Source organism: Sceloporus occidentalis, unplaced genomic scaffold, assembly GCF_023333645.1.
Source record: "Sceloporus occidentalis isolate IW3139 unplaced genomic scaffold, rSceOcc1.0.p SCAF_6, whole genome shotgun sequence".
Classification (NCBI taxonomy): Eukaryota; Metazoa; Chordata; class Lepidosauria; order Squamata; family Phrynosomatidae; genus Sceloporus; species Sceloporus occidentalis.
In genome coordinates this window covers 89,622,756-89,637,238 of record NW_028316986.1, presented here as the reverse complement: position 1 = coordinate 89,637,238, position 14,483 = coordinate 89,622,756, and the positions used below count along the sequence as shown (strand labels likewise).

Below are 14,483 nucleotides of genomic sequence, written 5' to 3'. Positions count from 1 at the left end.
TCACTCCGAATTGGTCTAGTGTGGAATGCAACTTTGCTTCCGTCCTGGTACACCCCCCCAAACCTCCAAGGTCCCACATTTCCCATGATGCTGTGCTGCAATTTTGCCCCATTTGCTTCCGGTGCTCGGAAGGATACATTTAGACGTAGATGACAGGGATGAAGGGAATGAAACAGGAGGCTGAAATGAGAGATGAGAGCAAAGGAGGGGGCCACTGGAGGCTGGGGGAGAAGCTCCAACTCCAAGAACTCCATAGCCTCAAGCCAAAGACCCCCAACAAACTCCAACTCCCAGAATTCCATTGCCTTGAGCCAAGGACTCCACAACAAACTCCAACTCCCAGAATTCCACAGCCTCGAGTCAAGGACCCCACAACAAACTCTAACTCCCATAATAATAATAATAATAATTTATTATTTTAAACTAATAATAATTATATTAATAATAATTAATTTTTAAAATACTAATACTAATACTAATACTAATAATAATAATAAATTATTAATCTGCTGAGGCACCAGAGCTCTCTGACAGAGAAGGCTCAATGTCACACGACACTACAGTTCCCAGAATTCCATAGCAGTGAGCCAGGACAGTTAAAGTGGAGTCAAACCGGATTCTTTCCCAGTGCAGATGCAACCTCCTTCAGATCCAAAGGATTTACTTCCAAGTAGACCTGCAGCTTCTACACTGATTATTATTATTATTATTAAGGAAATATTATTATTATCATTCTTAATAAAAAATTATTTTACTGCATAATAATAATAATAATAATAATAATAATAATTTTGCCGGTGATACATTCGGATGAAGCAGAGGGCATTTAGAGATAGGTGACACATTCAGATGAAGCAGAGGGCATTTAGAGATAGGTGACACATTCGGATGAAGCAAAGGGAATGTAGGGATAGGTGACATTCCCTATTATTCACGTGAGGCTAGCATTCACATGAAACTGGAAAGGGATGGAGGGAATGAAACGAAGGGTAGATTTAGATCTAGATGACAGGGCTGGGGGAATGAAACAGAGGGTAGATTTAGATGGAGATGACAGGGTTGGGGGAATGAAACAGAGGGTAGATTTAGATATAGATGACAGGGTTGGGGGAATGAAACAGAGGGTAGATTTAGATGTAGATGACAGGGTTGGGGAATTGAAACAGAGAGTAGATTTAGATATAGATGACAGGGTTGGGGGAATGAAACAGAGGGTAGATTTAGATGTAGATGGCAGGGTTGGGGGAATGAAACAGAGGGTAGATTTAGATGTAGATGACAGGGTTGGGGAATGAAACAGGAGGCTGGAAGGAGAGATGAGAGTAAAGGAGGGGGCCATCAGAGGCTGCGGGGAGAGATGACAGGAACAATGTACGTGAGGGTTGCATTCACATGGAAGTGGAAGTAGGAAGTGGCCCCGTTCTTCACCCCAGAAGCATAAAAAGTCTTGATGTGTTCAGACCCCCACTGAGCATGTGCAAGGGTGCCAATTCGAATTGTTGAATCCGCATGGTATGCACTGTTGTGGTAATTTAAAGTGCTCTCACTCCGCTTTGACTCAGGAATCGCCACAATTAAGTTCTTCATGTGTGATAGTTCATCATGTAGTATAAACACCACCACAAGAGAATTTAAGATTCGGAAGGGTGATAAGAAGAAAGTTAAAAGACAATTTCTCATATTTCATCATGAGAGGTAAGATAGGGAAGGAAAAAGGATGCTGACAATAAAATAATGTATGTATAAAAGCTTGAGAGAAAAATAAGGAAGTAATGAAAGCTATATAATGCGGATATACGAATCGCAAATGTATGATTTATGTTTTTTTATTTGTGTAAAATAATAGAAAGTAATGACAAAAAAAAACTTTTTTCCAACAGACAAAATTCTTTGAACACAATTATTTGATGGTAGGAATTTTAAAAATCTGTTTATAGAAAAACTGCTAACATACTGTTGTGTATTAAAAATAGGTAGAGCCAAAGTATAATTATCTAGAAAAAGTTAAATTACAACTTTGAAACTGAACGATGCCAGCCACAGATGCAGGTAAAACATAAGGAATAAATTCTTCTAGAAAATGGCCATATGGTCCAAAAACCCACAAAAAACTATGGACGCCAGGCGTGAAAGCCTTCGGCTTCACAACTTTGAATCTGCCCAATTTGACTAGAATTGTATCTATGTATTATTGTACTAATTAATATATGTAACAATGCCTGTTTAAAATTTAAGATCTTCCCCTGGGGGGAAAAAACGAGCAGTGTTTCACCCCTATTAATGGTTAGAATAGTTTAACAAAAAACATTGTGTAATGAAGGGTCACTTACCACAAAGTTCCTTGGTCTCTACTATCTGTGTCTGTAAATCCAGAATCCAGAAAAATATCTTTGTAGATTCGTCCCACGAGGCAGTACATATCTGAAGCTACTTGGCTTTCACACTCCACTAGAGGGATCATAATATCTAGTGCTTTCTTCCTATCACCAGGTAGATTTCGTCTGTTAAAAAAAAGAAAAAAAGAAACCAGAAATATTTCAACCTGTTGTAGGTCTCTGTTGACTGCATCTGCACTGCAGAAATACTCCAGTTTGACACCACTTTAACTGCCATGGCTCAGTGCTATGGAATTCTGCATATTGTAGGTTGTAGTTGTACCAGACCTCTCTGAGAAAGAAGGCTAAGGGCCTCTGTAGACCAGTCATTAAGGCCAGCCTGGGGGGTGGAGTCAGGGGATGGCGTCCATATGCTGCACACCCAACCCTGCCCCCATGGCAGCATGACGGCACTCGCCACTCCACATGGTGCATAGCGTCACAGCACTCCTCTGGCGGTGCACTTACACAACGCAGCACCTTAAAGCCATGCCACCATGGCTATCGCGCCCTTTCCAGGGTGCAAAAAGGAGCTTTTTGCGGCTCCTTTTTGCATCCTGGAAAGGCTAGATTGGGGCTGCGGTGTTCAGTTGCCGTGGCCCCAATCCAGCACAGCCCCTTAGGGGCGGTCTGCACAGCCTCTAAAAGTCTCATAAAACTACACTTTTCATAATTACATAGCAATGAACGATGGCAGTTAAAGTGGTGTCAAATTGGATTATTTCTGCAATGCAGATGCAGCCATTGTCCTAATGTCTGATCACTTCGTGTTGTTTAAAAGGCAAGCTTCATGTGACTAAAGCTGGAATTGTAGGTGAAAGAGAGATGAAACCACACAAACATAGTCATATTTCACTCAGTTCTCTACCTCTAACACACACATGCACATTGCAGCCATAGAATTATACTGCAAGAATTCAACTGACTGTTTTTAAACATACTTTCAGATTACACTAAGATATTAGAAGATGGTTCTCACTTTGCAGTGTGATTGTTGCTAAGCATCTGAATGGAATGAGCTGAAATAACAAGATATCAATAATAAAGGTAGGACAGGGAAATGCATCACACCTCATTCTAACCCCATTACTGTTATGGCTTTTCAATAACCAACACTGCTTTTTCCATTTGTATCTAACAAACTTGAAAAATGAATCCACATCTTGATTTATCAGTAGAAGAATAAAATCTACCCCACAAAATTGACCCATTTTTGAAAAGGTCTTTTCACATCATGCCCTTGTGACCAACGAAGACACACATAATCCCCTCAGCATCCCTTGGCTGACCTCACATTTATACAAGTTTCCTTGGAATGCAGAACGGTTCCAGCTGTGATTTATCCCAGCCTACACACAGCCCACAAACAGCATGCAAACTCTTAAGACACATCCTTTCTTAGTGGGATGTACAATGTGTGCATATGGGATGAAATAACACAGTTTTCACATATGATAATCTACTCTTGGCTTTACATAGTTGTTGGAGAGAAAAGCTGTCTAAAAAATTAGTCACACCTGAAGTGTCCTTGCACAAACAGCCCATTTATCTCTGGCAAAGCATTGATAAAACACTCTATAGCTCTCTATTGTGCACTTCTGCTAATGAGCAAAGCAAAGGATGTCAGAACAGAAAGAGAATAAGCAAATTAATTAGTTTTACCCAATTATCCTAACCATATTTTACCTCTGCTCTGTCCCCAGGTGTCTCATTGGGAAATCAACTGGTGGGAGCAATTTAACATGGCTACAACTGGCCAAATATCCATTTAAAAGAAGGTTCATTTCACATCACGTCACACTGCAATCAACGTATTATGTGTATATATGCCTTCAAAGCAATCTGTCAACTTATGTTAGCCCCTCAAATTTCATAGGATTTTCTTAGGCAAGGAATACTGCAAGGTGCTTTGCCATTTCCTTCCTCTGAAATATAACCTACAGCACTTGGTATTGGTCAGCAGTTTCCCATCCAAGTACTAACCAGGGCTGACCCTGCTTAGCTTCCAAGAATAGAAGGGATCTAGTGTCTTTAGGGTATTTAGGCACCTGTAAGAAACTGATTAGGTCATAGTAATATAAACCCAGCCATCATGGTGTGGTAGTTTGAATGCTGGATTATAATTCTGGAGACCGTGGTTCTGATCCCCGCTTGGCCAGGCCAGGGAAACCCACTAGGTGTCCCTGTACAAGTCACACTCTCTCAGCCTTAGAAGAAGGCAAAGGCAAACCTCCTCTGAACAAATCTTGCCAAGAAAACCCTGTAATGGGTTTGGCTTAGGGTTACCGTAAGTCGGAAGTAACATGAAGGCACACAACAACCAAATATAAACCCCAGATGATGATGATTGCAGCACAGGTTTTCCCACTTGCCTACTATATAGTTGTCACTTTGTTTTATGGACACATAGCACAAGTCCAACAATTAGATCTGGCACTTTGTCCACAATAGACCTGTTTTGCACTAAACTCACATGACCCTTCCTCCTGTTTGCCAAAGGAATAACACATTATTTCAGGATGACTGAAATAATGGATAAGCCCCACATTTCCTTTAAATCAACTAGAATACCAGACTGGGGGTTACAAAACAATTCTATCTATATACTTCTGGTCATCAGGATCAAAAAAAGATGAACATATTATACATTTGTCTGTTCTTATTATAGTGAATACTTATTTATAGCAGTTATATTGGAAAGGCTCTTAGAGTGACTACACTGCTTTGCATCACTATTCAACGCTGGCCCCCACCTTTTCCACATTATATTGTGTTATAGCCTCAAGCCAATCTGGATTGCAAATGTGCATCTTGGGAGTACTCTTAAATCAATGTTTGCTACTGGTGATCCAGCTGAACTGACTTAGAGGCCACCTTCAAATTCTCTGCCAGCTATGGCCTTCCCTGAACAGGGATAAATGAGCCACAGTAGTTAACTTCCTGAATAGACTATTGTAGTTCTCCACCTCAAAACTCCCTTCAGATAAGAGTGCAAAAAGCAGCAGCCAAACTGCTGACTGGAATATCATGCAGACACCTTATAAGGACAGGTTGCTTACACTTGTAACTGTGGTGCTTCAAGCAGTCATCTCTGCTCTCACACAAGTGGGGCTGCACTTGTGCAGAGACTCCATTTGGAAAGTTCTAGACCTGAGTAGCTTGGCGGGACTGTTCCACCCCCTCCTGCCTACTGTTCTATCTGCTTCAAACTCCACCATAAAAACACAGAGACAGAGGGAAGCTGGGGAGGGGGGGGTTGAGTGAGGGCACAGATGTCAGTGAAGCTGCCTGTTTTTTTTGGACAAGGTCAAATGGAATTTCTTCCATCCACTTTCCCCTCCCTGCAAAGTAGAAGGCACTTGCTCAGAGGGGATACCAACTGGTGTAGCTTTCAGTGTTGGTGTCAGGGAAGGCTCCATTTGACCAGCAGGAGTTATTGATACTCAGGCGAAGTCCCATGTCGACTTTGGTTTCTTAGTCCTCAGTGTCGAAGTTGATATTGAAATAGAAGAAAGTGGTGTATTTGACACCATATGGTCCAACACTAGAAGTGACTTCTCCCAAGTGTATTTTTAGGCACTGAGTCTGATTTTTCAGAGCATGAGGGGTGAAAGCTCTACAGATGGAGCAATGTTCAACGGCATGGCCTTCCCTGAAACAGAACAGGCACTGAACGTCTGTCAGAAAGGGTCACTTTTCCAGCAGAAATAGAGCAATGTTTGAAAAGAGAAGTAGAGGCCATAGAAATGAGAAAGGTGACAGAAAAAGAAGGGAAAATTGGAGGAAGGAATTGAAATGGAGCATGACAAAACATGAAGTAAGTTTTTAATTTTTTAAAAGATATGCAATAAGATATAAGAGAAAGAAACAAGAACAGCAAAGAAAAGGCGAGAGGGTGAACTACTCAGCATTGTCACATTGAAGGGCAATCACATTGCAGGACAAAAATAATAGTAGCTTAGAGAAGGCAGCTTGGCTGGCTCAGACATGGATGGTAGGCAGGAAGGATGGGGTGTTCCCACCAAGCTACTCAGCTCTAGAATTTTCCATATGGAGTTTCTGCAAAGGTGCAAACCACTTGTATGAGGCACAGAGACTATGAAAAAGAAAACCAATTAGAAAAGAACTGCGCTGGTTGCCAGTACATGTACCGTATATATTAGCTCCTTTTTATGTCTACCTAGCACTCCCCTTTCCGCATCATCCTCTGTCTGCCTAGACGTCTTTTAAGTAGCATCAGCACTGGGAGAATAGTAAGGACTGGAAAAACACAAGATATTCAATGCTGGGTTGTAGCAGCATGTCTGCATTAAACAACGCAATAAACAAAGTTTAAGATGGGAAGGAGCAGGATTCTACTCTAGTTGATTTTATTGTATCTGCAGGCAGAGTAAATAGCAGCTGCCTCTAAAATCATTTACGAAGCATGCAGGGACTGAAAAACTGTGCTCTTCTTCTTCTCCTCTTCTTCTTCTTGCTGATTTTTCTCTACTCTGGTGTTCATTTAGCCCTTTTCCTTGCTCACTCTCCTATCCTTCACTTACCAGGTAGCAGGATCTTTTTCTTTTTCAAGACTGATGTTCCTACAGTGTGAAGAGCACCACTGGAGTTACCAGCTCTGCCTGAAAATTTGGCTCTTTTGCTTACAGAAGGTACTGCAGACTACAAATAGGCATTGTTAAATAAAATATTAATTCATTTTAAAAACAAAATTACCCTGCAGTACACTCATACGGACGCTTTAATATACATGCAAGCTTTAGATACTGAATCTAGGTACAGCGCGCCTGCGTCATACACAGGCGCACTTTACGCGGACTTGAGCTTACGCGCTCAAGCCGTGGGGCGTGCACGGGGCAGAAGAGGCATCGCGTCCCATTCAACTGAATGGGCGCGCGCACCCGTTGCGCCCCGCAGCCGCTGCACTGCCACGCACGAGCACAGGCAGAATTCGCCTTACACGGAAGGGTCCGGAACGGATGCCCCGCATAAGGAGAGGGCGGACTGTATTATAGACTTGGTATTATGGCAGGGATACACATAAATGGTGATAAGGAGTTCTTTTTTTATTCTTATATAATATATGGGTTGTAACCGCTAAGCACATTAAGGCACTCTTCACTTAAGAATTAGGTGGGAGGGAGATTGGGGAACTAGGATCTAATATGCCCTGTTATGCTTTTATCTATTGATAGTCATGTTTGATTTTATTGTTTTTGTTTGTTGTTACCCACCTCAATCCAATACAGGGAGAGGCGGGATACTACTACTACTACTACTACTACTACTAATAATAATAATAATGTCCACACAATTTCTATGCCTGCATCCTTGGAGGTTTTTCTACAGACAGCTCTTTATTATAACAATAACATCCACCACCAAGTAATTATTTTGATGTTAGTGGCAGTGAAGTGCTATACTACATTTTTAACTTGTTTCAGTTAAGGATGACACTGGTCAAAACAGATCGGCATCTTACAGTGGCTGCTGCTACGGTCCACAATGGACCACCAGTAAGGAGCGGTTTCCTCTGCTCCTTTTGCAGCCGGCTTAGGGCCACATTAGCCAGCCTCAGCACAGCTTCCAGGGGCATGCGCCATCTGCACACCATGTCCCCGGATTGGCCCAAAGGCGCCACTTTTTGCCCGTCTGTTTCGGGCCACTATTGGATATGATGGATAGGACTGATTGCCATTCATGTCTAACAATATGGAGGGTTTACATGTGTCCCACCCTTCTGTCAGATGTAGTTTGCCAATAAAATTTACATTAGTGTCTTATGCCTGAGCAACAGTAAAGGAGATGGGGAAGATGCAAAACTTTTAGTTACTTGCTAAGGTATGAGAAAAGTTTCAAACCTGTGGAGAAGGATGAAACTAACATTAAAAAAACCACAATTTCATTAGCAGAAAAAGTTCTTACCTGTTCAGTGCAAATGCATAATGAAATTTCACATGGTGATGCAAAGCCAAGTCAAAGGTTGGAAGTTTTTCTAATGTTTCTACCAGTTTCACAATAGAATCATAATCCTTCCAAGAGACAGAATAAAGGAATATAGTCAAAGAAAGAACAAACATTTACATTCCACATTTATGCTCAACTTGCATGATGAGATACAACACACAAAAGGGTTCCAGAACCATGAAGTGTGAAGTGCCAGTGTTCTTAACTCAACCTTCTTCTCATCACCCAGCTATTCCACTTGCTGCATCTAATCCCCCTTAGAAATTACTTTGCTACACTAAAGTCCTGCATCCCTTTTCCAAATAAGGATACTATTTAGGGAAAGTGAGGGAAAAGATTCCATCTTGTATTTCAGAACATATATAATTATTGCTCAGGGTGCAGGTTTCCCTGGCTAGATCAGTATTATTATCCACTGCAAGCTCAAGATTTTGAGTGAAATTTTATGGGGCACAGGAGACTGAAGAAGGAATAAAAGATCAGGAGAAGAACCTGAGTTGAAGCTCCTGTGTAATGGCAGAAGCTCTGCATGAGGCTGTTGGCATTCCAAAGGCTGATCTTAAAATAGTTTTTTTTAGAATAATACATGGGGATGAAAGATTAAAACATCCTGCTCTGAAGCAATTGGAAGAAGCACCAGACATCACTTGGCAAACTGGTACTATCCAGCTCCAAGTAGTGGCCTCTTCTTCACTGAATTATCATATAAGGGCTTGTGAGGAACCATCGTGCTCTGAGAAAAGGCTTGCAAGTCATGAACAGGAAGTTAAAACAAACCTGCGGAAGGCAAAGTAAGATTAAGATGCTATCCCCACGTCTGCAAAAGGTATCAGGACTTCAGGACAGTGTCTGCCACTTCACTTCAAAGTAACAGGCCAGCTTAATGGGTACAGAGCAGACTGTGTCAAAACAGCTTCATACTGTATAACTTCATATAACAAACAGCTCTTCCCTCCAGTAACTGGCTGCTGCCTTCTCACATGTGCCAACTGATGTGACTATCTCACTCTGCCTAATAGTTGGTCCATTTCTGGGAAATTTACAGGTAATCATCAACACACTTCTCTTCCCTCCCAATCTCTTTCTTTGTGCCTTCTTGTCATTTTCTCTTGTAAACCTGAGGTCCATGACTAAATACAGCTCAGGATGCTGTGCTATTTTAGACTGAACTGTTTTCATTTTTTAAAATCTTTTAATGGTATCTTATCTTTCAAAGTGTCATTTTAACTCATTTTAATATTGTCAAAACTTTAGTCTCTTTTTCATTTTCATTTTTTGTATGTTTTTAGCCATGTGTATGTGTACGTTGTATGCCTTTAAGTCATTTCCGACATGGCGACCCTACAGCAACCCTATCATGAGGTTTTCTTGGCATGATTTGTTCAGAGGAGGTTTGCCATTGCCTTCATCTGAGGCTAAAAGCATGAAACTTGTCCAAAGTCACCCAATGGGTTTCATGGCCAAGTCAGAATTAGAACCCTGATTTCCAGAGTCCTAGTCTAACACTTAAACCATTATGCCACACTGGCTCTCTGTTTTTAGCCATACTGTTTTGTTATCTGGAAGCTGATTTGAGTCCCTGTTTTAGGAGAAAGTTACTTTGAAAGCATTGGGGGGTCTTTAAATAAGTAAATATAAACAAATCAAGTGTGGCATATTTCCACACAGGCCCAGTGAACATGCACTGAGATGCCTTTTACCAGTTGGCCAGCATCAGATGTCACTCCAGGGGGGAGAGGGTGTCCATCTTTTGGAAGTTGCATTTCAATCAACTTTGTGGGGTGCTACAGGAAGGGAGCATAATTTCAAAAATGCCAGCTTATGTGCAGAATCTCCTCCGACAATTTCTTTGTGATCTGACTATTACACTACAGCAGGGCCTTCCAGCATGTATAATATAACAATTCTTTGGAGGGCAGTGAATCAAAATCCTATCCATTATGCGTCCATCTCTTTCCATGCACCAAATCACAGATGTACAAAGTTGCCATGGTAACAAAGTTCTGTTATTAAATCTGGGAACTGTAGAATGCTTTCATTCTGCAATGAGACAAAAGTGTCAGCAAGTCATTTATTCAAAGCTCTCCCCATGTCTCTTTTCATGGGTAGAGGCAGCTGACCCAGATCCATTGCTGGCCAAGCTTTTACATTTTGAGATTTTTCTGCAATGGCGTCTGTAAGATACTTGCTTCTCCTACAAAACATACCATCACTCTTCCTAATACCACAGGATATTCTAATACTAACATCAGATAATCAGTGATTTAAAAAAAAATCTTTACAGGATAGTCTTGTTTGTTATAGCTGCTAGACATTTACAATTACTTTTTTATTTAAGTATATGGATGCTCGTATTTCATTCTGGGAGCCTACATGGAACTTCTCTATATGGATAATGCAATAAGTTATATTTTTCATTTATAATGAACAGGCTGAGAGTATTCTTTGCTAGATTTGGTACTTGTGCAAAGATGTATATCCACGTGCAATAAAGTTCTGTACACCTTATAACAGGAAGCCAGCATGGTGAAGTGGCTAGTACATGGTGTAGTGGACTATGATTCTGGAGACCAGGGTTCAAATGGCACCCTGGCCATGGAAACCCACTGACCATGGGCAAGTCACACTTTCTCACAATCTCAGAAGAAGGAAAACACACACACAACTCCTAACAAATCTTGCCAAGAAAATCCCATGATAGTTTGTGTTAGGGTTGCCATAAGCTAGAAATCACTTGAAGGCACACAACAACACCTTCTAATAGTTAACTCAGCTACTAAGTGCTAATAGGACTGGAAAAAATGGTCAACTGTAAAACAAGGAGGCATGTTCAGGTGAACCCTTGAGTACCACCATCTACCCTTAAAAATTAAAAGCAAATTTGCACAAAAGAAAAACCAAAGAAGGAGCAGGCTCAGAAGCAGTAGCTATTGATTACAGTAGCAGTAGCTTTGATTACAAAAGAAAAATGGAACATAGAGAGATAGGAGGAGAGAAAAAATACCTTGCTTGGTGGAAAAGCTTGGGGGAGCTGTAAACAGACAGACTTCTTTAAGGAGTCACTTCTTTCTGGGTATCCCTTGCCTTATATATTCTATTTTCCATCTTCAGGAGAAAGTGCATATGCTTATCTAGCTAGAGCTAGAACCTTCATAAGCATGGTTGGTGAGGACAGAGAACACAGGCTTCTTAGTAGCTGCTAGCAGGCTATGAAAAGTTCTGCTTCTATAGACCAGGCTGGCCCCCTCCCTGCTCTCCTTCCACTGGCAGGTAGAGATCTTTTTAACAAGTATTTGGTGATCAAGAGCCTCTACAGACTGGCGTGGGGACGTGGCGTACACATGCCACCTGCCCCCTGGTGCCCCCACGCCACACACCCAACCACACGGCAGAGGGCATCACAGCACTCTGGTTGTCGCGGCCCGATATGGCAAGCAAAGGGGTGGCATGAAGCCACCCCTTAGGGGCTGTCTGTTGAGCCCCCAAGTGATTATAAAGAATGGTCTTTGTGTATGATGCATTTTTTTATTGTTCTTGTCAGCATTTTAATGATGTTATATTTTTTTAAAGTACTAATGTTTTAATAGGTAGCTTTTAAAGTTGTTTTAATTATTACTAATTCATGTTGTTGTTGTGTGCCTTCAAGTTGTTTCCAATTTATGGCAAACCTCAGGCGGACTTATAATGGATTTTCTTGGCAAGATTTGTTCAGAGATGGTTTGCTATTTCCTTCCCCTGAGGCTGAGAATATGTGACTTCCCCAAGGTTACCCAGGGGCTTCCATCACCAAGCCAGGATTTGAATCCTGATTCTGACTTGTATGTGAGGTGCCATGAGTCCCACCAGGGAGAAACAGGAGATATAATTAATTAATAATTAATAATTTGTTTTATTTATATACCGCTATTCCAAAGATCATAGCGGTGAACAGCAAGTAAGCTAATTAGTAAGTAAGCTAATTTGCCCTCAACAGTCTGGGTACTCATTTTAGCGACCTCGGAAGGATGCAAGCCTGAGTCGAGCTTGGGCCCTTTTGCTAGTCTTGAACTCACAACCTTGTGGTTTTGAGTGAATGGCTGCAGTACAGGCATTTAACCACTGCGCCACCAGGGCTCCATATAAGAGTCTACACAGGGGGTTTTCTTGTCCATACATAGAAGATACTGGTAAATGTCTACAGGGATGGAACAATAAATACTTCCCACATAAATCAATGAAAAAAATTAAAACTTTAATGAAGTGCCTTGTGTTCACTCTCTAAAGCCCCATAACCCAAACAGCAACAAATAGAAGAGTTACTGTTCTCTTTAACTCTGTTCTTATTAATGTGAACTTAAAAAAAAAAGCCTGCTAATGCAAATTGCACAACTACAGTCTGCACAACTGATGTAGACCTTTCCTCTGAGATAAAGTCAAGCACTCAACTGCATGGAGAAATCACATGCTCTAATGACTTACTTGCAGAGTGGCTGTGCAAAACAGATCTCCACTTTTTTTAACATGCGATAGACCCAAGTTAGAGCAACTGTACTCATTTTTGATGACAACCTTTGGTTTTATTTTCATTCAACGCTCCCACATTTCTCCCTTTCTGATGTTTTTGTTCCCTTGCTTATGTAAAAATAATGAGAACAAATAAACAAGACGGAAGAGTCAAGGTTTGCAAAGAAAGAGAGAGAGAGAGAGAGAGAATGAAAGAAAGAAAGAAAGAAAGAAAGAAAGAAAGAAAGAAAGAAAAGAAATACATAGATGGGGCAATGTCCAAAGCAGCCCAATAGGGAAGGAGTGTGTTCAGTGGCTAGAGAATATGACTGGGAAGGCAAGGAGGATGGAAAATTACCAGGGAGGTAAAATGGCAAGGCAATGGAGAACAGAACAGACTGATTGGAGTGGTGAAGATCAGCACTCCATTCAGCAATATTTGGTTGCAGGTCCCAGCTGTACTAGACTAATGTTGTCAGGGATGTTACTCAAAAGCAGTGTGTGGGTAAAATAGAGATAATAGAAGTAATCCATTTAAATTAAGAGCAGCAAGTTCCTACCTGTATATCTCTGTAAGATAACAACAAGTTTATCACAATGTCTGCAGAAAGAAGCTCAATATTATCCACCCGCTGTCGTATCCTTGCCAGCTCTGCAGCTAATTCCTTCCCTGTGTACAAGTTACGGGCTTTTCTGATGTCATTAAGAATTGATTCTTTGAAGTATTGACTATAATAGAAAATAAAACCTCCATGTAAGGCCAAACAGTCTCTCGGTTATTACACTAGGATACAGATGTAGGGCTCTAATTCCACTACTTTCTCAAACATAAAGTGAAAATGGCATTCGAAATAGGGATCTATGTGGAAAAAAATGATACTCGATCACAGCCTATGTTCTGAATGAACAAAAGCAATTCCAAACTCATTTTTTTCTGTAAGGAAAAATTACACAACATGCTGTACTTCTTCGAATTCTGAAAACTGTAAAATATTCCGGTTTCATATAGGAAGTTAATCAAATGACAGGTGTCTCCAAAAATGTGACTCATGTTAACAGGGAAAGGGGAAATGGAGTCTCCCTCTGTCAAACTCCAGTTTGTGAGCCTCTGAAGTAGAAGGAATGGGATTGTGGGCTGTCAGTAGACATGTCTCACTAAAGACCTACTGGCTTGGTCTTCTAATACTGTGCATCTCCAGAAGCCCTCAGCCCTGGCCACGACAGCTAGGGGTTCTGGCAGTTCAAAGCCAAGGAACTTGTGGAGGCCCATGTTTGAGAACCACTGCTCTCATTGGGCCCATACAGACAGGCCAAAATAAAGCTGTCTCGGCTCACTTTAGAGGTATGCTTTTTGAATGATGCATGCATCCTAAGAGGCCAGAAGCTGTGCCAAAGCTACACTGCAGTCTTAGGACTGGAGCGTGGCTTTGGCGTGGCTTCCAGCCTCTTAGGACACATGCAGCATTTAAACAGCATACCTCCAAAGTGACCCGAAGCAGCTTTATTTTGGCCTGTCTGTATGGGCCCATAGTTTGGCCAGGCGGAAGCCAACACCACAGGCACAATAATTTGGCCACCCCTGCTATAAACAATATTCTTATAGACATGAGCACCCAAGGCTATTATCTTTTGGGTGCCATCTCCAAATGTTGCATATGC

At 41.3% G+C, this 14,483-nt stretch overlaps 1 protein-coding gene across 1 annotated transcript in view; it reads right to left on the bottom strand.

Moving 5' to 3' along the window:
* The window catches only part of MAP3K5 (mitogen-activated protein kinase kinase kinase 5), a 155,280-nt gene that overhangs the window by 59,023 nt on the left and 81,774 nt on the right, over positions 1-14,483 (bottom strand). The window contains exons 5-7 of the mRNA XM_089530296.1: positions 13,385-13,553; positions 8,301-8,407; positions 2,331-2,501 (exon numbers count right to left, since the gene is read on the bottom strand). Of these exons, the coding sequence (XP_089386422.1) occupies positions 2,331-2,501; positions 8,301-8,407; positions 13,385-13,553 (447 nt within the window). The remainder of the gene's footprint in view (positions 1-2,330; positions 2,502-8,300; positions 8,408-13,384; positions 13,554-14,483) is intronic.